This window comes from Neolamprologus multifasciatus, chromosome 10 (genome assembly GCF_963576455.1).
Source record: "Neolamprologus multifasciatus chromosome 10, fNeoMul1.2, whole genome shotgun sequence".
Lineage (NCBI taxonomy): Eukaryota > Metazoa > Chordata > Actinopteri > Cichliformes > Cichlidae > Neolamprologus > Neolamprologus multifasciatus.
In genome coordinates, this window is record NC_140448.1 from 7905815 (window position 1) to 7930771 (window position 24957).

The following is a 24957-nucleotide window of genomic DNA, read 5'->3' on the forward strand; positions in this document are numbered from 1 at the left end:
GCAACTCAGGCTTTCTATTTCATAAGCATAACATGTCCAGGATCTTTTACAGCTGCTGACGTCAGCAGTGGTGATCTGTATCAGTGAGCCTTCTGTTCATGGGCTTTTTTGTTTTGTTTTGTTTTGTCCTCTGCTACAGCATTCATGTTCCCCAGGCAGCCATCCCCAACAGGCTACCATAACAACTACCAGCTGTACACCATAGAGAACACACGGCAGACCATCCTGAACGATTATATCACTTCCCAGCAGATGCCCAGAGGACTGTCACCGCGGGAACAGTCTGTTGCTATCCCTTATGCACCCGGATCTCGAGGTATGGCCCTCCGATAGCTGACTAACAGCTGTGGGCAGGAGGGGTAGTAGTATGCAGACTGTGTGCTTGTGAAGTAGTGGCAACCTTTTCCAGACGCCCAGAAGCAAATGACCTAGACAAATTCTGCTGATTTGTTCTTTATATTGGGGCTGCAAATGATTCGGCTACAGCTCAATTTATACATTTTGTATAGTCATGCAAATCTCCATTTGCTGAGTGGTTGCCTCTTACAAGTTGACCACTATTCCACTCTCTTTGCAGCCCTGTTGCTCATTGATCAATTTGTATTTGGAAGCACTAACAGATGAAGGTGATGGGTTACAGCTAAGTGTATACGGTGTTCATACATTCAGAAATTGATGGATTGGTTCTTGTTGTTCACCGTTGGCCCTTTGCTTCTGTCTGTAAAAGGGATTATTGATCTAGCCCAGATGCCTCCAACTATCCTGTTGCCTCACCCTGGGGGAACAGGTACTCCCACTTTGGAACGCATCGCCTACCTCACTGGACCTCAGCCCCCTTTCCCTCCTAGAGCTTTCAACCCAACCTCCATGTCGCAAGGTGAGGACCCCTCCCTTCCCCATCCCTACACCCCATGTGCCCTTTATCTTCCTTGCCACGATCGCCGCTTCTGTAAAAGTGCAGCTCTGTGCTGGCCTGATGTGGCAAAGGTCAGTTGTGCTTGTCTGGTTACAAAAGTTAAGTTTTACTGAAGTCATGCTGGGAGTGATTTCCCATAAAACTGCCTGACCGTTGCACAGAGCAGTTGATGTCCTTGTTTTTGTTTTTTGTTTTATGTTGCACAGGAAAAAACAAACTAAACAAACAAAACATAAATAGCCTGCACTCTGTTTTTTATTTTTATCCTATCGCCTAAACCGATTGTTTTAATATGTAGATTCCAAAAACCTGGTGATGAGCTTAAAGAGTTGAGTTATGTGGTCTGTAGTTGTTCTTATTTTTCAGTCCAGGTAAGTTTAAGAGTTTAAAGCAGCTTTAAAGCAGCAGCAGCACAGTTTCCTGGTTTCATCTGAAATGGTACATCTGGCCATTTCAGAACTTGTCAGCAAAGCTAACATTTCTAAAGGAAGTCTGCTCCAGCATTTTTCTAGCAGGTGAGTCGAGTCTTTACATTTTGTCTGTGGTGTCCTTGTTCTCTTCAGGTCACCTTGCTGTTGCCAATGAGAGAGAACGGGAGAGGGAGCGTGACCGTGATCGGGAGCAGCAGGAGAAGGAAAGGGAAAAGGAAAGGGAGCAGAGGGAGAGGGAACATGAGCGTGAGCGGGAATTAAGAGAGCGAGAGCGAGAACGAGAGCGAGCCAATGAATACATGCGTGCAGGTGAGTCATTTTTGAGTTTAGAACTCGTACAGTTTTGGAAATCTCATTTGGATGTTTTTAGTCCCTTCAGTATAGGAACCTGTGCTCTTAGGGCTTTTATTTTGAAACACTGTTACAGTAAAATATTTGTGTGTGTCCTCAAGGCGGACCAGAGCAGCCAGTCCGGCCAGGGAGTCGAGGTTATCTGCACTCCCCTTCTCCCTCACACAGACCACAGGATGTTGGAGTTCCACAGCGGCCAAGCATCTTCCAGCCAAAGAGTGTCATCACCTCTCTGATGTAAGCTTAAAGCTACTCTGGGTCTCTTTTCCTCTAGCTTGCTAAAGATTTTTTGTGCATGCATTTTTTTTTTTATACATGATTACATTTTGGGCAACAGCATGACATGATAACTGTGTAAGCCACTTCTTTATGCTAAAAAGTCTCCTCGTTAGACTCATTTGATGCAATGGAATGGAAAAATATTTTACATGAGCACATGTTTCTGCAAATATTTTTGACGTGATCGAGTTCTTATTTTCTCTTTTAGGCCTCTTTCAGCAGCTCTATCTGCACCACAGAGTACCGCCCGCCACAGTACTGCAGCTGATGCTCTGGCTGCTTTGGTGGACGCCGCAGCTTCTGCTCCACAGATGGACGTGGTCAAGGTGAAGGAGAGCAAACATGAACGAGATGACGATATGTCTTCAGCTCGGCGAGCATCCAGCCTGTCTGAACAGCAACAACAGGAGACAGAAAGGCGATCTCTGCATTCACCGTATGGAGCTATGTCTCTGCCAGGGAGTAAAGCCTATCCAGCTTATTCTGAAAGCACTGGTGTAGGGGTTAAGGATAAGGGACCTCAAACAAAGTCCCGCATTGAAGAGGAGCTTCGGACTCATGGAAAGACGACTATGACAGCCGCCAATTTCATTGATGTCATTATCAAGCGTCAGATAGCCTCGGACAAAGACTCGCGAGAGCGAGGCTCTCAGAGCTCGGATTCATCTAGCAGCTGTGAGTGTACTGGATTAAAAATGAGAACTATTCAAGCTTCACATAAATGCTCTGTGATACCGTAACATCCGCAGTTGCATGAAAGGATAGGTGTACATAGAACAGTACATCTCATGTGTAGTAGAGCCTGACCAATATATTGGTAGGGCTGATATGTAGGCAAATATTGGCTATTTTCCTACATATCAGTATCTGCAGCCAATAAATTAAAATTTAAAAAGAGATAGGAGAAATGCCCTTCAACAGTGTTGGCGTTGCAAAGTTTATGAGAAGGAACTTTCCAACTGCCCTGTTGGCAACAAGTGTTTGGAATGCTACAGACACCACAAGTAGCAGATCCAAGCAGAGTCAAGCAGAGCGTAGAAGAGCAATCATTGTCACAGCATCTTAGGCCCCTCCATACTGTACTGGTTAAAACATTTGCTTCGCAAGCAAAACGTTGTTGGTTCAAATCCAGCCAGACACACATATCCCCTTTAGGTTTACCTCAGGAAGGGCATCAAACAAACTTGCAGCGCTACCGACTGTAACAACCTCTTGTGATTAGTAAGAAGCTGAAAGTAGCCTTATTGTCATATAATCTTAAGGACTCAAAAAGACACATACGTTTGTGTTAAGTTAATGTTCATTGTTTTTTTCTTTAACTCACCAAATATTGCTATCAGTTTGGCCTCAGTCAACAGTAACTCTTTGTCCATACTTGTCCCACAGTGACATCCAGTCGCTATGACAACACTGGTGGTGGAGCAATTGAGGTGATCAGTCCAGCTAGTTCCCCTGTCCAGCCTCAGCAGGACAAACCAGAAGATGTGCAACAACAGGCATCGGGTATGAACATCCTAACTTTGGGGATATTCCTTTTTTTATTTAAACCAGAGTGATTTTACTAATATTCAAATATAATTCAAGTTATATTAAAGATATTCATACAATGGATTTTTTTTAATGCAGTTAAACTCTGTCACACAATCGCATACCAACTGGTGCATTGGGGAATTTACAGTATCTTATCCTAAAACTCTTCAACTCAGACCACTAATCTTCTGGTTAGAGAACGATACCCTTGATTACTTGTTGGGGGGTTGTTGAAGATTTGGCATGAAAGGCTAAAATTAGCTGTGTTGAGTAAACATGCCATACCTTGAATGGCTTCACCCACTAACCTTGTGATTTGAGACTGTCAGACAGCATTCCTCTGCGTCAGTCTAGTCCCCAGACTGCACTCAAAAGTTATTTTTTTCACCTGAAAGCAGATGTGGATCATTTACTTTTAGCATAGTCTTTTGGAGTCTTGCCATCTCATCACTTCTCACTTCACCATGACTCTCTCTAAAACAACTCTGCTCTGTCCCTGGTTAACCTTTCGCAGTTGGCATGCGATCTTATGACATGAGTCGATACCGGCAATCAGGGGAACCACCACAGTCCAGTTCCCAGCAACCTTCCTCCTCCCAGGCTGACAGCTACTCACAGGTCCCCAAAACTCATCGAGTCATGACCTTGGCAGACCACATTTCGGTAAGAAATGCTGGAGAGCACAATGGCCTGCAACATCAAAAATAATGCAGCACATAGGAATTTACCATGTGCATCAGGTAATCACAGCTAGCTAACTTGGTTTTGTGGTAACTCCCTGTAATGCAGCACATCATAACACAGGATTTTGCCAGGAATAAGGACCCTCCTCCAGTCTCCTCTTCAGCCTCTGCTGCATTCCAGAGCGTTGTGCCACCTGTGTCCTCTTCAGGTCGAGGCAAAATGCCCAGTCGCTACAGTCCTGAGAATCAGGTGCAGGCCCAACACCACCAGAGACCCTCCAGCAGAGTTTCCCCAGAGAACGCCCCCGACAAGCCCAGAGCCAGGTACTGAATGCCTGAATTTATTAGAATGAAACCAATTTATTTTCTGCCATCTGACAAAAATTTGCTCTCTTTCTCCTCTTCAGGCCTGGCAAGTCTCCAGAGCGAGGAGGCAGGCCGATGGAGAACTATGAACCCATCTCTCCACCACAGAGCTACCAAGGCATGGACAAACAGGAGTCAGGTGGACCTCCACCCCAGCGGCGAGAGGGTGACAGCTCAGAGATTAGGTACAGGAGCAGCTCAGCTTGTTTGTTTGATAATTTGATTTTATAATGATTCAGATTTAGTTTTGATGTTTTTGAAGGTTTGTGTCACTGTTTTGTCTGACTCTTTGTGTCTTTTTTTGGTTCAAGGAGTGACTCGCGGTCCCCAGGGAGTGTTAGCTATCTGCCTTCCTTCTTCACCAAGCTGGAGAACACCTCACCGATGGTGAAATCGAAGAAGCAGGAGATCTTTCGTAAGTTGAACTCCACCTCTGGTGTTGGTGATTCTGATGTTGGTAAGTGGGTATTCTCTTATCCTATGTTAACCTAAATCCTTCTAGCTCTTTATGCATGTGAATTATTAAAGTGTTTTGCACTCGGTTTCTTCTAAACCAGCTTTTTTTTCACCAATATTAATTGTCTTGCAGGAAACGCACAACCAGGAACAGAGATTTTCAACCTGCCTGCGGTTACCAGCTCCAGTAAGTAGCAGCATATTTTGTTCAGGCACACTGTGTATTTATGCCGATTCTCTCTCACTGTATTGTGCGTGTGTGTGATATATGATTTTTAGGCAGCATCAACCCCAGGAATCACTCCTTTAGTGACCCAGCCAGTAATCTGGGTCTGGAAGACATCATCCGCAAGGCCTTAATGGGCAATTTGGAGGACAGACAGGAGGACCAACAGGGTGGTGTAACATCCAACACTGGCAATGACCCTCGGCAGGAGGCCAGTCCATCTCCCAGCATGGGTAAGCAGGAATACCCCCGCTATTGTAGTCAACTTTGTGCCCTTTCTGAAGGACTCTAATGTGGAAAATGTTGATTTACCTCTACCTCTTTGAATTCAGGTAAGCAGAAGCAGGGAAAAGCCAACAGCCGGAAATCCAAGTCTCCTAACCTGGGTCAGGTCTACAGTGGAGGGGAGCGCCCCTCATCAGTGTCCTCCGTCCACTCTGAGGGAGATTATCACAGACAAGCCCAATCCCAGTGGAGCTGGGATGACCGACCCTCTTCCACAGGTGCACTGTCCAGTCTCTACTGTCACTTTACTGTTTTCTACTCATAGATCTTAAATGATTCTATTCCAGAGTAAGCTCAACCTATTAAGCAGCAACCTTATTTTTTCTTTTCCTTCCTGATGGTTACTTCCCGGCTAGATTGTTAGTTAGCTTGTTATTGTGAGGGCCCTCAGTATCATTCAGCTGCTTCTCTAGGTGGTGGGCTGTCTTTTTTTATAGACTCCACAGTCTTGGACACCAGTTGGTGACAACCTTTTACTGCTCTAGACATCTAAGCAGAACCTGCAGCAGGTGGAGAACTAGTTCTTGTGAACCCTGAAAAAAACAGAACAATGAATTAATTGTTAATTCATTGTTAATGAGTTCTTCAACAAATTCTGAAAGTCTTCCCCTGGCTCCTCGCTTCCTGCTGTGCCCAAACCAGCTGACTGACACTCAGTTTCATTTCCTCATTCATAACGTTGCTGTGAAAGGTGCAAGTTGAAAAGTTTCATTTGCAGACATTTTTGGTAGAGTTTTTGGTAGAAACTAAAGTCCCTGTTTATTTGCTATTTTTTTGTATGTAACACGACTGCGTTCACGGTTATTTAGTCGTCACTATTATAAAGATGGAGACCAAGATTATATCTCAGATGTATGGTCAGCTCAGAATAAGATCTGTAGTCTCAATTTTTCGAACTGTGTGGACAGAAATGCAGCTATAAGAGTGTCATGCAATTTTTCTGAAACATTAAATGTATTTTAAAGTGACTTTTTAAATGCAGTTGCAGACACTCTAATTGTGTTCTGACTACATTTCATGTTGAAATTTGTTCACAGACACATTACATGATGTGAAACAACATTTTGAAGTACACTGTGTGAAATCCAAACGTAAACTCACCTTAATCTGAAAATCACCTTAATCAGGTCTCCCAGAACTGGATCCATGTCATAAATTCCATAACGGGTCAAAGCACCTCAGTAGACCACGTTTGGGTTTCAGTTAACTAGCATGGCCGGATTTAAAAGTGATAAATTCTTAGTGGTTTATTTTGTCCTGACATGATCTGTATTTCTTATTTAAAATGTGTCCTCCTACCAAAATTACGTGTAAAGTTTATGTAACTAAAGTGTTAAATGTAAAATGCCAGCTCTGGTCAGCCTTTCCTGAATCAGAAACTCGGACATCAGCTCAGGGTTTATGGTTTGACTCTGAGTTTGTTGAACCTGCTTCCTGGAATATGGCCCTGGCATCATTTCATCTACATTTTGCCCACTCGTGTTGTTTTCCTTTTTCCACAGGACCCATCCAGTTCCCATACAACCCGCTGACTATGCGCATACTGAGCAACACACCACCCACTTCCATAGCGTCACCCTCCATACAGAGCCAGCAGCAGCAGCTGCAGCAGAATCCAGCTGGAGCCCCTGGCCAGCGGCGAGAGTGGCAGTCTTTGCTGTCGGAGCAATACGAGACCCTGTCTGATAGTGACGACTGAGCCCCGCTTGCTTACAGCTTTATTAACCAGAAGAGAGGCCTGCTCTTTGGCTTGTCTGTTCACGCCCCTCTCCTGGAACTAACCTCGCTCACTGGGGATTGCAACATGTAGATGGGGTGTTGTCCTTTTTATTTTTGGTGCTATGGCGCCCCCTGGCTGTTGGCTGAGAGTACGAGCAGCAGCCTGTGACAGGAAGGGTTCTCCTGGACGTCACTTGCTTTTGGTCCAGAAGCACTCGTCCAGCCTGTTGTGGTGGGGGAAAAAACAAACAAAACTCAGCTTGAGGTGATGACATGAGATGCAGGAAAGATAAAGAACTTAATATGTAAAAAAAAAGACAACAGAAGAAACTATTTCTGAATTTTGTTTGATTTCTGTAAAGATATACCTTGTCTTTAAGAAGATCATTGTATGTAAATAGAGTAACCTTTTGCAGTGTTTTTCTTAACTTGATTATTTCTTATTTTAATGTCGCTTTTAAATTGATCCACTTTAAATGGAAAGAGTGTGGGTGCGTTCTTTAATAACACAGTTGGTCTTGTGTAGTCCAACATCTCCCACCCCTCCAAACCCTGTCACCCAGCACACACACAAACAAATACTTTTACCATTGCAACGGTAAGAGAGAGAGACAGAGACCGGACCTGTGGTTTGTACTTGACCATGAGCAGAGCACAGAGACTGTGCCACCCTGCGCGCCATCCACCAAGCACCACCAGAGCCTGAACGTTGCGGACATTAGAGGAGAACAGACTAACATTTCAAACAGCATTGGTATCTGATAACTGTCTTTATCACACAGCGGAGATGATGCATGGATTGTAAGCATTGGATGGTAGTGATAACCGCTCACCCTAGACAGAGAAATGTCTTCAAAACAAGTTGAGAACACTGGTGTCATAGCAGAGAGGTGAAAAGTCTGATATAAGCTTAATTTTGCCAGAAATTATATCATTATGACTACTCCTGGACCCCGACTGAATAATGAAAGTGAGCCAATATGTTTTTTTTGTTTTGTTTTTTTCCTTCTTCTTCAAAAGAGCTATGTGATGTGTCACATGTAACTGTCTCTTTGCAGTTTCCAAACTGTCCAGAATGATTTGTTCTGCAATGTCATCATGGTTTAAAAAGAAAAAAAAAATGTCAGGAAGTTTTTTTTTTTAATGCTTTTGCCATGCCTTGTGACTTGAGAAAGAAGGCAGCTTTAACTAATTTTCTCAGAGATATACGTTTGTGTTTAATGTTTGTATTTGTTTCTGTAATCCCTCTTTTTTTTAATTATACTGTCCTGACAAAAATCTGAACTCTGTAAATTGTCTTTCTATTACACACAAAGACAAAACTAACCAAACTTAAAAAATGGTCTGCACCATTGTTGCACTTTTTCTTTTTCCTTTTCTTTTTCTTTTTTTTTTTTTGCTTTGTAGCTTTTGACAACAAAAAGCATACTACCTGCTGTGTAACTTATTCATCCTCCAGCCTTGGAGTATACTAAAATGTGCTTTAACTTTTCCTACTACTCACAGAAATTTGCCCTAATTTTTTTTCTTCCTTGTAGCTGGTACAGGAATCTTTTTGTTTAGTGTCACACTTGCATCACAATTGCAGTTTGAACTGTATGGTACCATTACATGTTTAGGCATTTGATGTCATGAAGATTCAAATCCATGACCACTTAATCTCTGCTTTCATTGTGTCACACAACAGGCATAAAGCTTTGAATATGAATTATACTAGGTCAACTATAATACACGGCAGTAAACTTTGTTTTAGATATGTGGAAAAAAAATATTTTGGCTTTTTCAGCTTTCACTCTGCTCAGTTAACAAATCCATTCTGCTCTAAACTTGATATTTCCTTTGTTGTTGCTTTTTCTTTCATTTTTTTTTTATTTGAAATTGTCGTAGCACATGTTCAGATTTTTATTTTCTGTCATTTTTTTTTCTTCAACACCTTTGCTAATTCATCCCGTTTAGATGGGGTGTTATGTGTTTACAAATGCAATGACAAAAAGAAAAAAAAAGTTTACAAACTTGAATCTTAAAGAAATCCGACATGAAGCCGAAAAAATATTGGAGCATCTTTTCAGCTCTCTATCAAACACACAGTGGTGTTTTTGGGTTTTTTTTGCTCTTTGTTTGTTTTTTTTGGAATTGAGACTTGAAAACCCGTGTAACCTATGATGTTGAAATGCAATGTTTGTATCGCACAATGTCTCTCAGTAGGCTATTACAAGAGTTCAGACCAATCAAATAAAGTGGATCAGTTCACCACTGAAAAATGTGCCGATCCTTGAGACGTGTGCAGTTTTTTGTTTGTTTGGTTGTTTTTTTCCCCCTTCTCTCTGCAATGATTTATTTGTCAGGTAATCCAGTATGAAATGGAAATTAATGCCAGTGATCCCTTGTAGGTAAAAGTTGGGCAATTGCAACAAATATATCAGCTACTAAGGATTCCCAGACTTAAATTGAAGATGAGGAGGCAAAAATGTTAATTGGATTCCTACAAATTGAAAAATGAAATGTGTAATTAAAGCGGACGCCAACACACCTGAGACTTTGGTAGTGCAGTTAAAAGAATGTTGTTCAATTACTGCTGCCTAATAATTCTGCAGCATTCTCTTATCAGCTCCTGTCAGTTTGACCTTTTAATCTACACATCTTAACATGGACTGTAGAAAAAGTTATGTATTGGCTGACTGATTCTGTGTATTATTGCACTCAGTAAAGTTGATGGCCTTAAGGAGGTCCCTGTGGTGACAGTCATAGACCCAGTGTATTTGAAACCTTTAGCTGAGATGCCACAGTGGAAGTGTAGAACAGGGGATTCTTGCAGTAGGTCTTCTTTTTATTCATGTGTGATTCACACACTGATTATTTGACCTGTCGTACCAGAAAAAGTGTAGGTTGTCTAATGAGATTTGTTTACAGATTTTTTGCAACCCATTGTGACAAAGCATGTTAAACAGTAGGGTAGGCACAATAAATCTGTGTGTGTGCGTTTCACTGTGTCTGGTGTGAAATGGGTCTGTTTGACTACTTACTGCTTATACCAGAGCTAAATGTCTTCTATCGAAAAAAGCTTTGCCAATCTTATATCGTCTGCCAATAGCACACTGCTTTCTTATTGAATATCTAAATGACTTGAGCGTTTTAACCCATACGAAGAAAGGAAGTGGAAAGGGGTTTCATGTACGCGGACACGTTGAACTTATTTTCCTTTAATACGCCAAGTTTTTTAAAAAAAGAAAGAAAATGCCTGTGTGACATCGCAGATATTCATATAACGAACTCAAAAGCAGCCTTTTCTTCCAAATAATCTCCTCGAAACAGAAAAATGTGATCTACGTATGAGTTTATTTTGGAGGAAAGCAAAACCACAGCAGGGTAACACAGGAAGTTGTAATATTTTCGTGGAACCTTATTGGCTGGAGCAGTCAAAGACATCCTGTAACAAGTGGTGCGAAAATGCGCTCGTTTTTACCTGCAGTGGCCAAACAACTTTTCCGAGACATACAGAAAACATACCAGGAGGCTTCTCAAAGTAAGATGAATATGACGAAGACAAAAGTCTGGACATGTTTAGGTTTAATTTAAACGTAGATTTAGCATTGCTAGCTAAAGTTAAAGCAGAATGTGACACGACTTTCATTCATGGCGCACTCCACATATAATTTCCTCCTTTTCTGTGAGGACTAGTTAACTTCCGGTAACTGAAACGCAGCTGGCAGCGAGCTTTACCGTGCTTCACAGCAATGTCAATGTAGTAATTGTTGTGAAACCTCATAATTATGGCCCTGCTACTTAAAGTGATGCACTTTTACATTTTGGCAGTAGGAGGCGCTGTTATCACACACGTAACTTTAGCCCCAAGCTTTCCTCAATAGATAAACTGCTACAGGTTTAAATTTACATGAAGCTTTTTGACATGCCATAGTTTGATAAAGGCAGCTGCGTTGCAATACACACTTTATTCCTACCACAAAATGGACCTTCAGCCGAAAACACCAAGCATCTATGGAATTATGGTCTGTTTGTCTGCGTATTTGACAGAAATTGGTCTTTCTTACCATCTCTAACTAAACAAAACAGGTTGCTATATTGGACTGTGAGAAATTTACGTAATATTGGTTTTTGTTAGCCCAGGATGCTATATAGAAATTATAATATATACAGCATATATATGATATCATATATGCTGTAAATAAACAATATGTGAACCGTATCAACGTTTTGTGTGTATTGTTCACATGGTCTAAGGAGCTTGGAAAGAAACGTGTCTAGACTTCTTTAATTTGCTTGAAGACGTTTCACCTCTCATCCGAGAAGCTTCTTCAGTTCTAGGGTCAAATGGTGGAGTCCCAGATTTAAGCCATGTGGGAGTATCCCCCAACAGGGACAATGGACCGCCTAATAATCCTCTACTTAATCACATGAGCCAAGGTGTGAAAACGAGTGTAGGTCACAATCAGCCAAGGTTTCGGGTGAGCTCATTGTGAAACCTGGCCCCACCCTATCATGTGATTTCCTGAGGTCAGATGGCCCAGGATGTGAGTGGGCATTAAGGCGTCTGGGAAGGTATCTCAAAACTGGATTATAGATGGCAGACAGTTGGTGTCGTAAACCACCGCCTGTGTTCAAAGATGGTCGCTCACAGTGGACATAAATGGCTTCTTTTACTCCTCTTTCATAACATCTGTTTTCTCTGTCCAAAATTTGAACATTTGCATCCTCGAAAGAGTGACTTTTGTCCTTTAGATGCAGATGGACCGCCAAGTCTTATCCCATGGAGGTGGCTCTTCTGTGCCATGCGTTTATGAAGTGGCTGTTTGGTCTCTCCAATGTCGCGGTTTGGGCATTCCTCGCTACACTTTACAGCATACACTACATTATTAAGTTTGTGTTTAGGAGTTTTGTCTTTGGGATGAACCAGTTTCTGTCTAAGTGTGTTGCTGGGTCTGAAATAAACTGAGATGTCGTGCTTGGAGAAGACTCCCCTGAGTTTTTCCCGATACACCAGCTTCATAGGGGATGACAATGTTATTGCGTCTGTCTTTCTTATCCTCCCTTGCTGGTGTCTGATCTTCTTTCCTGTGCATCTTTGCTGACTTGATGAAAGCCCAATTAGGATAACCGCATGTTTTGAGAGCTTCCTTTACATGTGTGTGTTCCTTCTTTATCCCTCCAGGCTTAGAGGGAACATTATCTGCCCGGTAATGTAGGCTCATCATTACTCCAAGTTTGTGTTCCAGAGGGTGGTGGGAGTCAAAGAGGAGGTACTGGTCCATGTGTGTGGGCTTCTGGTAAACTTCAATGTTGAGGTTTCCATTCTCTTCAATGTGCATGGCACAGTCCAGTAAAGGCAAACGGTTATCCTTTGTGTCTTCCCTGGTGAACTTGGTATTTTTATCCACGGCATTAATGTGAGCAGTGAAGGATTCCACTTCTTGTGTTTTGATTTTGACCCAGGTGTCGTCTACATATCTGTACCAGTGGCTGGGTACTTTCCCTTTAAAAGAGCCAAGAGCCTTTCTTTCCACTTCCTCCATGTAAAGGTTGGCTACAATAGGTGACACCAGTGAGCCCATGGCACAGCCATGTTTTTGTCTGTTGAAACCCTTGTTGTATTTGAAATATGTGGTGGCCTCCATAAACTATATTACATTATTTAGTAACTATGGGTTGTACTTTAGCCAAATAAATGGCTAAACTGAACCATGAACTCCTATTTTAAGCATTGTTGTGTTTATTTTTTATTAAAGGCATGCCCATGCAAGTTAGAAGATTGATACAAAGCCCATCTGAGGCAGTGCCTTGCCCAAGGCCATCTCAACAGTTGTTTCATTTTACCTCCATTAAGGTTCATTACATTTGAACAGATAGCCACATGGGCAACAGCTTGCCTCCATGCTCATCTTTCTATTCCAGGAGAAAACATAGCCAGAAAACATAACACAGATAATGCTCTAAGTGCAAAAAATTACAACCCTTGATTTGATAGCTTGTAAAACCATCTTTAGCAGTAATAATTTTCTCTATGACACTAATAGTCTCTCACATTGATGTGGAGGAATATTTTTGTACTTTTTGTCACAACAGTGCTTCACTTTATTGTGGTTTGCATACATTTCTTTAAGTACAGCTCTAGTAGCCTCACTTCTTATTTCAATCAGGTTGATTTTTGGGGGGCTTTGATGGGTGAGCACATTCTTTTCTTTTTCAGTCTTTCTGTTGGGTGATTGTTGTGTTATATCATGCAGTTTGGGCCAAACTTTAGCTGTCTGACAAATGGCTGCACATTTGACTCTAGAACACTTTGGTGTAAAGAGGAGTAGGACTGCCACGATTAGTCAACTAGTCACGATTACGTCGACTATCAAAATCGTTGACGACTAATTTAATAGTCGACGCGTCGTTTGAAGCTTTGTAAGATCCCAAAAGACGCAGGAATAAGTAGCAGGATTTAAGAGTGTAATAACGGACTGAAACAGAAGATAGCTGCACTGCATGTACAAGGATGCCAGCTGCCGTTAAACCCCAAAGAAGAAGAAGCAGTGTCCGATATCGTAGCTGTGTCCAAATTCAGGAACCGCATCCTCCTGTGCCCGCATTTGTAGGCCAATTACGTTACAGCGACACGACGAAGACTGTCCAAATTCAATGACACTGACAAATGCGGCCGACAAATGTGCCCTTCATTTCCCCAGGATGGGTCGAGTGTATACTTTGTGGCCCAACCTTTTCGGAGATGTCTGTTACCCACCAGCTCGATAGCTAGCCGGGGTTCAAGGCTCACTTAGAGCCGGTGAGAATACCGGGCTGCCAACAAATCGTTTTCAAACCCACCGCCGTCTTTCGCTACTCGGGTTAAACATGATATACAAGTCACTTAGATAAAAATGTTATTGTTTGGCTTTTTTCAGTATATTATTTTTTCCTGAGTAAATCGGTTAAATTTATAGTTTTTACACAGCTGAATAAACGTTAAACAGACAACTGATTATCAAAAGTGTGAGATAAGGCTGGGCCATATTATACCGTTCACGGTAATACCGGTACAATGTTAGGCAACGATAAGAAAATGAAATATCGCGATAGAATATGGGTAAAACGCACATGCGCAGTGCCTTTGTTTTCACACGCGCATGGCCGAAAAAGCATGGCAGCAGTGGAGAATGAGAAGGGAGAAAGCGGATTATTGAGTGAAACGGATAAACCAGAATTGGTTTGTAAAAATGGTGCCACTTCAGTGATGTGGAACTTTTTTGGTGTTTGTCTGTCAGATACCCACCAAAGCACTTTTTTTTTTTTTTGTAGAACATGCACGCAGGCGTCATTATTGCTGTATTTGTTGGACTAAGGTGCTCATAAATCTGGGAGTAATCTGGGTCCTAAACTCCGTCCACTTCAGGTCCCAAAGTCAAAAAAACACTGCAGCATCACTGAGAGTTAAAAACTGTCTAAATTCTTTCATCTTTAATAAAACGATCAACATTGCTGCTTTACCAGGTGTAACTATGAAGTTTAACATCCAGGCATCCATGAAAACAGAATGTATTACATTTAACAGAGTTAAAAGTTAGCAAGAAGTTAGCAGAAGTTAGGTAACTAGCTAAACTAGCGAGCTAAGCATGATATAGCATGTTCTGAGAGATTTTTTAAAAAAATTCAAACGTACAGCCTTGCTATCACTTCCAACATTAATGAAGACAGGAAACTAAACAGCAGTGACGTTTGTAGGGTTACTGAAGTTGGGCTAGGTGGTATATAATGATGTGCTACGTCAGCGGTCCCCAAACCCCGGGCCTTGGACCGGTACCGGTCCGCGAGTCGTTTGGTACCGGGCCGCGAGAGTTTAGGCTCAGGTGTGAAATGTATGGTACCGGTACTAGTTTTATTTTGTTGTATTTATCCGCGACACCTTAAAGGCCGGTCCGTGAAAATATTGTCCGTGGCGCAAAAAAGGTTGGGGACCGCTGTCCTACGTGATCGCTAGCGACACAGCTATGTCAGCATAACATAAAGAGTGAAGCTGGAGGATAAACGCTAACACTTTTCCACTCAATAAAAGTTAACGTGAAGGTTCCTGATGGTTAGAGACAAATGCAATTGCATGGCAGGATGCTGTAAACAGACCAAACTTCAGTCAGGAGAACAACTGAGATAATCCATCCACAATAGAATGTTAGTCATTAATATACTGCAACAACATGGGACTAGAGCAGCTGTGATAGAATACAGCATTAATGAATCAATGGTACAGAAGTGGAGGAAGCAAGACGAATGAGTTGAGTAGTTTGATTTATCTGACTGCTTTGTTTCACTTAATGTGTCTTATAATCCCATGCACCTTATGGTCCGAAAAATACGTATTTGACTTTTTTAATTGGCACACTTCAGTTTAATGTTGCAAAGCACCTCTTTTTAACTTCAGTGGATATTATACATGGTTATGGTCAGGATATGTCAGCCCATTTCTACTGGAAATGCCTTTTGGTTAAACTTTCTGCAAGGAATTTGCATTTGCACTGTTAAATTTTTATATAGCTTTAATGCACATAAAAAAACAGCTGCTTGTTTAAGTGAAAATAAATGGATGGGTTTTTTTTTGCGCTAGTAAAGTTGTGGAGTTGTATTTTGTCTCGCATCAATAATATCGTCAGTTAAATCGTTATATCACAAATTTTCAAATATATATCGTATTTTTGACCATATCGCCCTGCTCTAGTGTGAGATGCTCGAGAATATACTCCGGAGTCCTGTTATATTTTAGATAGCAAGGAGCAGATGGCTGAGTTTATTAAACTCCACCGAAACAATCTGCGAATTTGATTAAAATTTAATAAACTATCATCTTGTCTTTATTTTTAGTTAGCACATACCTTAAACACTTAAAGCTGTAAGCTAATGATAGTTATATAAGGGCAGATGCATGCTGGTGCAATAAGCTGTACGTTTTACGTCCAATGGATGCATGCTCTGATTAGTCGACAAATTGCAAAAGTAATCGGTGATTAGTTGACTATCAAAATAATCGTTTGTGGCAGCCCTATAGAGGAGTTCAGGGTAGATTCAGTAACTGCAAGGTGCTCAGGTTTTGTGGCTGCAGAACAAGCCCAAATCTCCACCCCTCCACCTAGGGCTGCTCAATTAATCGAATTGTAATCACAATTACGATCTGGGCTTTCAACGATCATTAAAAATGACTGAGCCGATTATTAGCCCCTCCCTTGTGCTTTACTCTCACGCTGCTCCGTGTGGCAAATCGAGCGCACCTCTCTGCATTTCAAACACGTGTCACAACAATTAAGAGCAGCGGTCCCCAACCTTTTTTGCGCCACGGACCGGTTTATGCCCGACAATATTTTCATGGACCGGCCTTTAAGGTGTCGCAGATAAATACAATATATATATAATATAATAATATATGGACCGCTGATTAAGAGGACCCGAGGGAAGCTCGGAAAGCTAAGCAGAAGTTATTTGGAGAGGAGAGTGACTGCCGTTGGTTGAAAAGAGAGGTAAAAAAACCTTCAGTGGTGTGGAAACATTATGGGTTCGCGGAGTCAGACGTGGAGCAAGTAGACATAGTGTGTAAACTAGAGGTGGTGCAGCTACAGTGTCGTAGCTGCACCACAGAGCAACACTGCAAAGTTCACTAAACATAGATGTTTACATTTTTCATTTATTTTTTATATTGCAAACATTTGCACTGTTATCAGTATTTGCACACTATTTTATATTATTTTTTGACAATCTTTAAAGTCATTATTCAACACATTGTTATTGTTAAATAAATATCGTCAAATAATCGAGATCTCAATTTCAATGAAAATAATTGTGATTATCATTTTTGCCATAATCGAGCAGCCCTACCTCCACCACCGTGCTTAACAGCTGATATAGGCTGTTTGTCATGCTTTGTTATTCCTAATTGTACTGTGTAATGGAAATTATTTGAAACAGTGTCAGAATATGGAGACAGTCTCCATGCAATCTTTCACATATACCACATGTAGATGTGCAATAGCATTTCTCTATAAATATTTTAGGCTTAGAGTCACTCTTTGATCCCAGGCTGCCTCCTGGCTGCATGCCAAATATCCTTGGGCAAGATACTAACCCCATATTTGCCTACTGGTGGTGGTCAGAGGGCCCGGTGGCGCCTGTGTCCGGCAGCCTCGCCTCTGTCAGTGCGCCCCAGGGCAGCTGTGGCTACAATGTAGCTTGCCATCCCCAGTGTGTGAATGCGTGTGTGAATGGGTGGATGACTGAATGTAGTGTAAAGCGCTTTGGGGTCCTTAAGGACTAGAAAAGCGCTATACAAATGCAGGCCATTTACCATTTACCATTTCTTTGTCAAAACCATCCTCACCTCTGTCGGGCTGTCTGTATTGTTGTTTGATGCCTTTTGCAAAAGTAAATAAAACTCAGAGACACCTGGTTGTATGCACAACAGTTTATTTCAAATTTCAGAAGTGTGAGTCCATGGCTCATTGGATCTGAGGTCCAAAATGAACAGTGACGGATCATCCTGGAAAAATGCATTTCCACCCTCAGATAGTTGACAGATGAAGAGGACTAGAGTGGACCATGACCTCGACTGTGCCCTTTCAGTGGCTCCACCAACTCAACTTCTACCTACACTGCCACCACGCATGGCACCAGCAGACTGTTCCAGTGATTCATTACTGACCACAGCCCACATCTGAAGGTTTCATATCAACAAGCAGGCTCATCAGAAAGCACAACCACCTCCACGTCACAGTTTTCGCCACAACGGGTAGCAACTTGCTACAACACCCTTCAGCTGCCCCTCAAATGTGCCAATGGACAGTCCCTACTAGTCGTTTTACCTTAATCAGAAGCTCAGATTAAAGAAATCATGACTCATAACTGGGGATTTTTTTTTTTTTGTTAAATTCTCTTATTTTCCATTGTGAGACATGTATACACATTATGATTGGGATGATAATGACAGCTGAAGGAGAAAGAAGAAAATAGACAAAGAGCTCCACATGGCAGCCCCACATGTGATAATCTATCCAAGCTACAGCCTATTAGCCATGTCCCCTGACCACAAACAAGTATCAAACTCCTGCCAGAGGAAGAAAATGAGCAAGATTACACGACCTGGACATCAGTTTAAAATGCTTTTAGAGGGCACAGAGCAGTGTTGTCCCTCAACAGCAACAACACTGCTGATGAGAAGCATAGCAAGGTGGACTGAGGCTGGAGGGAAGGCACAAGAGCAATGTGCTGCTACTCTGCTGCAGTACCACACACATGTGATAGTATACAGCCTATGTGCACATTTGTGTAATTATGATTTGGGGAAAATTGAACTTTAAACATATAGTTTTGCTGTCTGTTGTCAGTAAGTTTATCGAGCTGTGATCTAATGTGTTGTTTGGGTGTTGGATTAATTTCAACCTCTGAAGTTCTCAGAAAGAAAGTAGTTGAGCCCAAAACTCACATTTACAGGCCTGGTCGGCTTTTATGAATGGAAACTGTCAGCTTCTGTCAGGTAACATAAAGTGGCATGCAAAAGTATTTGGTCCTCTTGAACTTTTCCACATTTTGTCACATTACAGCCACAAACATGAATCAATTTTATTGAAATTCCACGTGAAAGACCAATACAAAGTGGTGTACACGTAAGAAGTGGAACAAAAAGCCATACATGATTCCAAACATTTTTTACAAATAAATAACTGAAAAGTGGGGTTTGCGTAATTATTCAGCCCCCTTAGTCAAAACTTTGTAGAACCACCTTTTGCTGCAATTAACAGCTGCCAGTCTTTTAGGGTATGTCTCTACCAGCTTTGCACATCTAGAGACTGAAATTCTTGCCCCTTCTTCTTCTCTCTCCACTTTGTTTCAGATTTCTACAATAACTGTAATGAGCTCAACATTTAACAAAGGAGAGTCTGAGCGGTAACTCTTACGGTGTGTTCACACCGAACGCGATGGACGCGAACAAAAACGCCCCAAACGCCCCTAATTTGACGCGTGCACATTCGCGTCTCAACGCGTGTCCAAGAAAAATCCAACGCGCTTCAAAATATGATATTTTGACGCGCGTGAACCGGAAATGTGGGAGGGATGTGGGAGGAAGTTGTGCCAGACCGGTATCTTTGCAAGATGGCAGCTGTCGAGTTAGCGCTTGAAGAGAGAGTCTCCCTTCTCTATGTACTGTGGAGAGCAGAGCAGCGGCGTAAAAGACGCCCTCGCCGTACCTGGGTCCATCAGGTCCTCCAGAGGCGTGAGCAGTTTGGTGAGTTTCACCATTTGCTCCAGGAGCTGCGCCTGGATGACGGCCGATTTCAGCGATATCACCGTCTTTCACTCGGCCAGTTTGAGGACCTGCTTTCCCGCGTCGGTCCCAGAATCGCCCGCCTAGACACCAACTACAGGCGCTCAATCCCACCTGCAGAGCGCCTGTCCATCTGCCTGAGGTTAGTAAAAGTATTTAATATGGTAGTCCTTTATTGATACCTGTGCTAATATATGCTAAACTATCCATTTATACACTGCTAACGTGGATGTGCTATGCTAACAGTGAATGCTCGGTTTTTACTGAAAGCAAACTGTGGTACGGAGACGACTGTTTATAATATTTCTAGTGATACTCAGAAGGTCTCATCAAGTCCCGATTTAATTCGATTTATGCTGTTATCAGTGTTTGCAATGATAGCATGGCTGTGGTGTCATATCAATGTATGCGCTCGGTGTTTGCTGATATCAAACTGTAGCATTAGGACCACTGAGTTAACCTTTGTAGTGATACTCACTCCTTTTTATTTAGACCTGGTTTAATTCTGGGATAGTTGAATATTTGTATATAATCACCGCAGACTGTTTTAGATTATATCTAATATATATCATGTAATTATTCTTATAATTACAAAATGTTTTATGTAAGATTTATGTTTTGCAATTTGTAATTTTGTAATTTCAATAATGTATTTTGTAACTGCAGTACACATAATACTCATTTTAAACTATTTTGTCCAGGTTCCTTGCCACCGGGGACTCCTTCAGGACCATTGCGTTCAGTTTTCGAGTTGGTGTGTCCACTGTGAGCCAGATCATCCCCCAGGTAGCGATGGCCATCTGGGACTGTCTAGTGGACGATTTCATGGCTGTGCCTTCAACTGAAGACTGGCGGTCCATCGCAGAGGGATTCCAGGAACGCTGGAACTTCCCTCTCTGCTGTGGAGCTCTGGATGGGAAGCACGTCCAGACGAAGGCACCCCCCAACTCAGGATCCATGTTCCACAACTACAAGGGAACTTTTTCCATTGTTCTCCTTGCGGTTGTGGATGCAGAGCATCGCTTCCGCGTCATTGATGTTGGGGGGTACGGGAGGACCAGCGATGGTGGTATTCTGGCCAACTCCACCTTTGGTCAGGCTCTTCGGGCTGGGACTCTCCATCTGCCTCCTGACCAGCCTCTACCCGGTGGAGAACACCGTGGAGCCCAGCCCCATGTCTTTGTGGCTGATGAAGCGTTCCCGCTGCGGCGTGAGCTCATGAGGCCTTTCCCTGGACGCCTCCTCCCTTTAGAGAAGAGGATCTTTAACTATCGCCTTTCCAGGGCCAGGATGATAGTGGAGGGTGCCTTCGGTATCCTCTCCTCACAGTGGAGGTTGTATCGGCGCTCCATGGAGCTCCGTCCTGAAATTGCGGAGAAGTGTGTGAAGGCGACGTGTGTTCTCCACAATTTTCTGCGCTGTGTGGACGAGAGAGGGGCACCTGCTGTGAGGGGTGTGGCACCTGCTGTGGTGGAGCCGTTGCAAGGCCTGGGTCGTATGGCAGCAAACAACTCCTCCAGAGAGGCTGTCCTGGTGAGGGAGAAATTCATGGCCCACTTCTCGGCGGAGGGAGCTGTGTCTTGGCAGCCAAAGGAGTAGCCTGTTTGAAGTCCGAGTGACTTCCCCACAACGGCTCTTTTAAGAGCCACCCACAAACCTCTAAAGAGTGTTCCTGTCCTTTTAATTTTTTCTTAATAAATGGAGCTCTACTCCAAAATAAACTAACCTCTTTTTACTCTCTTAAGTAACTTGTCTTCACTATGTTCCTGTATACAGTGTGGTGCAAAAGTTTCAGCGATATCACCGTCTTTCACTCGGCCAGTTTGAGGACCTGCTTCCCCGGGTCGGTCCCAGAATCGCCCGCCTAGACACCAATTACAGGCGCTCAATCCCACCTGCAGAGCGCCTGTTCATCTGCCTGAGGTTAGTAAAAGTATTTAATACGGTAGTCCTTTATTGATACCTGTGCTAATACATGCTAAACTATCCATTTATACACTGCTAACATGGATGTGCTATGCTATCAGTGAATGCTCTCTGTGTTTACTGAAAGCAAACTGTGGTACGGAGACGACTGTTTATAATATTTCTAGTGATACTCAGAAGGTCTCATCAAGTCCCGATTTAATTCGATTTATGCTGTTATCAGTGTTTGCAATGATAGCATGGCTGTGGTGTCATATCAATGTATGCGCTCGGTGTTTGCTGATATCAAACTGTAGCATTAGGACCACTGAGTTAACCTTTGTAGTGATACTCACTCCTTTTTATTTAGACGGAGCGGAGAAGTGTGTGAAGGCAACTTGTGTTCTCCACAATTTTCTGCGCTGTGTGGACGAGAGAGGGGCACCTGCTGTGGTGGAGCCGTTGCAAGGCCTGGGTCGTATGGCAGCAAACAACTCCTCCAGAGAGGCTGTCCTGGTGAGGGAGAAATTCATGGCTCACTTCTCGGCGGAGGGAGCTGTGTCTTGGCAACCAAAGGAGTAGCCTGTTTGAAGTCCGAGTGACTTCCCCACAACGGCCACCCACAAACCTCTAAAGAGTGTTCCTGTCCTTTTAATTTTTTCTTAATAAATGGAGCTCTACTCCAAAATAAACGAACCTATTTTTACTCTCTTAAGTAACTTGTCTTCACTATGTTCCTATATACAGTGTGGTGCACAAGTTTGGGAAACCTTATTAATAGTCATTATTTTCCTGTATGAATCACTGTTACAATGAAAAATGTCACTTACATATATCATATAGGAGACACACACATTGATATACACTAAATATTTATTTCATTTCTCTTTTTTTGTGTTGCCAATTTATGCACCTGCTTGATTTAAACAGTTATTGCACACTTTCTGTAAACTGCATTTCACTTCTCAAATATCACTGTGTGTGTCTCCTATATGATATTTAACTGACTATTTTTATTGTGACAACCAATGATTTGTACAAGAAAATAATTACTTTTCACAATGTTGCCCAAACTTTTGCATCCCACTGTATTAGTATGTTTTGTCATTAGTATAATATGAAATAAATTCTACTTGTGTCAAGTCGGGTGCCAATATTTGCTGTGTAGTAGAACAGAGACTTTTTGTCATTATAAATGTTTATTTGAAAAAATATAAATTCATTAACAAAAACATTTATCATAAATATATAAAATTTAACTATTTACAGAGAGACAGGAATAAAAAGGACCCAGCTTGGAGTGGAAGAGCCTCAGGGAGAAGGAGGAGAAAAATAAGAACATTGTTTCTGCCCTGGAGAGTTGCTGCCTCATCAGAAAACTACTGATCATTAGGGTCCAATGTTTCCAAATTTAACACAGCTGTGCTGTTTTCAAAAACTAATTTATAAATTTGAAATTTCACGAATTCTCGTGTCTGAGGCGGCATGCTCTCCAGAGCAGGAACAAGGCCGAGGAGGAAATGTTCAGTTGGAGACGGGCGTGGCCTCTTTAGGGACTCCAGGATGGCCAGCTCCACCGCCGATGGACCGTCCTGGGACCCGTCCCTCGCCCGCCTTCGAGCTGTCCTCCTCTGTGGGCCTGTAAAACACAGCACAAAACAACACAAAGTAATGAGAAGGCTGCTACTAGATTTTCATTTTCAAAATTGAAAAAAAAAAACAGGATATAAACTGATTGGTTGTAGATATTTAGTAAAGGTGATCACAAGGGAATTCAAGCAAGTAAAAAGCTGTCAGTGCTTGATGTTCATACCTGTGGGTGCAGCAGCAGGAGTGGAGGGACCAGGGACTGGAGAGCCAGGAGAAGAGACAGCTGAGGACTCTGCTGCATGATTACTTGACTCTATGAAGACAATATTAAATGTTAATATTATTATTAATGTTAATATAGGTTGAAGACAGTCATAGAGAATATTATATTATTATATACTTATATACTTATTATTATATACAGTGGTCTCTCATTTATTGCAGCACATGAACAGTAGTCACAGTTCTCACAAGTTGATTCTCAAAGTGCAAACCTTTGTCGATTTTAAAACGTAAAAGTATTATGCCGCGCTTTTTCTCCGTCTGCGGCGCCACTTTTGTGCGCCTTTTTTGCTCCCGGTGCAGGTGTCTATTTCCGAATGAGGGTCATAGTTATGAGTGTTTTTGTGCTGTTTTTTTCTATTGGACGTGATGGTTATCAAAACCAAACATGATAAGTTTGGCAAGCGCAGGAGACACGACACGGAGGAGATTTGTCATTTGGGCTGCAGAATGCAATGCGCATAGTTGAAAGCTGTACGGTGCAATAAAAAAAATCAGCGAAAAGGCGAGGCAGTGACGGATGAACAGCGGGACTACTGTATACTGTTTATTAATAAACAAAATATGTTCCTGTATGACAACACGCATAAATTAACTGCCTACATTAACTCAATGTAAACATACCTTCTGACTGACACTCCCCTGCTGCCTCTTCGGGCTGTCCCTGGTCCTCGGGGGAGAAGTTCTCCACGGTCCGCACCATATTGCCGCTTGTCTCCCGCGGGGTGAGGAAGGGGTCCAGAAACCCCATGACCGCGAAGAACTTCCATCTTCTCCCCGATCCTGCTGCAGACCCACTCCTCTTCTCCTTCTCTGCCTTCTTCTCCTTATTATATGTGTCCCTGAGGCTCTTCCACTTTCTCCTGCAGATGTCCTCTGAATAAACGCATTATCTTGTTAGCGGAAAGGTATTTGTACATCAGTGGGAAAATAGCGGGACAGTAGGCGGGCTTGCTAGCTTTTGCGCGGGTTCATCGGGTCAGTCTGAAAATTAAAAAGAAGGAATGAACTTACCAGGTTGCCCGATCTCCTCACTTATGTGTCTCCAAGCTAGGTCCTTTTTATTCCTGTCTCGGTAAAAGTAGTAGCTAGCATCGTATAGCTCCGGGTGATTAGCCACGGCACTGATTAGCTTTTCCTCCATACTGAATGAAGAATGAAGGGCTTTGGCTGGATCTGCCCCTTTGACCTAGGTCAGAGCCACGTCACCAGGCCCCTGATTGGTTGTCGCGGCGCGATTTGACGCTGGAGTTCAGATTTTTCCAACTCGAGCGGTAGACGCGAAACGCGCGTATGCACAAAATGCAACACAAAAACTCACGCGCGTGGTTTTATTCGCGAGTCAAACGCGCCAGACGCGCTACACTGACGCGCGTTTCACGAGTTTTGGCGTTTTCGCGACGCAAATCTGCTTCCGAATTTTCGCGGGACCCGCAATCGCGCGTCATCGCGCTTTTCCATTGACTTTACATGTAAACCTGACGCTCTATTCGCGTCCATCGCGTTCGGTGTGAACACACCGTTAGAGTTTTTCGGTTTTTTGAGCTTTGTATGTTTTGACTTCGGAGGGAATTTGCTGGGTCGTCCACTCCTGGGGTGTTAACACATACCTTAATGCTCCATACTAGCAAACTTCCAAAACG

The 24957-nt window shown here is 42.6% G+C and overlaps 3 protein-coding genes across 11 annotated transcripts in view; 2 read left to right on the plus strand and 1 right to left on the minus strand.

The window, feature by feature from the left end:
• The window catches only part of ncor1 (nuclear receptor corepressor 1), a 65435-nt gene extending 55917 nt beyond the window's left edge, over nt 1–9518 (plus strand). For 7 of the 8 annotated variants that reach the window (XM_085175552.1, XM_085175556.1, XM_085175553.1 and 4 more), the window contains 14 exons: nt 140–316; nt 728–877; nt 1480–1656; nt 1800–1935; nt 2186–2652; nt 3364–3480; nt 4022–4170; nt 4297–4514; nt 4598–4741; nt 4868–5013; nt 5146–5199; nt 5292–5471; nt 5571–5741; nt 7026–9518. In XM_085175552.1, the coding sequence (XP_085031678.1) occupies nt 140–316; nt 728–877; nt 1480–1656; nt 1800–1935; nt 2186–2652; nt 3364–3480; nt 4022–4170; nt 4297–4514; nt 4598–4741; nt 4868–5013; nt 5146–5199; nt 5292–5471; nt 5571–5741; nt 7026–7222 (2483 nt within the window). In that variant the 3' untranslated portion in view covers nt 7223–9518. The remainder of the gene's footprint in view (nt 1–139; nt 317–727; nt 878–1479; nt 1657–1799; nt 1936–2185; nt 2653–3363; nt 3481–4021; nt 4171–4296; nt 4515–4597; nt 4742–4867; nt 5014–5145; nt 5200–5291; nt 5472–5570; nt 5742–7025) is intronic. The other variant, XM_085175555.1, reaches the window with a different exon arrangement.
• A 119-nt stretch (nt 9519–9637) lies between these two features.
• The window catches only part of zswim7 (zinc finger, SWIM-type containing 7), a 36326-nt gene continuing 21006 nt past the window's right edge, over nt 9638–24957 (plus strand). Inside the window, exon 1 of one of the 2 annotated variants that reach the window (XM_085175586.1) lies at nt 9638–10765. In XM_085175586.1, the coding sequence (XP_085031712.1) occupies nt 10572–10765 (194 nt within the window). In that variant the 5' untranslated portion in view covers nt 9638–10571. The remainder of the gene's footprint in view (nt 10766–24957) is intronic. The other variant, XM_085175587.1, reaches the window with a different exon arrangement.
• Nucleotides 19319–24656, minus strand: LOC146509533 (uncharacterized). Its single transcript, XM_085175585.1, has 4 exons — nt 24329–24656; nt 23939–24190; nt 23256–23345; nt 19319–23081 (listed from the first exon to the last, which is right to left on the minus strand). The coding sequence occupies exons 1-4, from the start codon at nt 24456–24458 to the stop codon at nt 22822–22824; spliced, it is 732 nt and encodes a 243-aa protein (XP_085031711.1). The 5' UTR covers nt 24459–24656; the 3' UTR covers nt 19319–22821.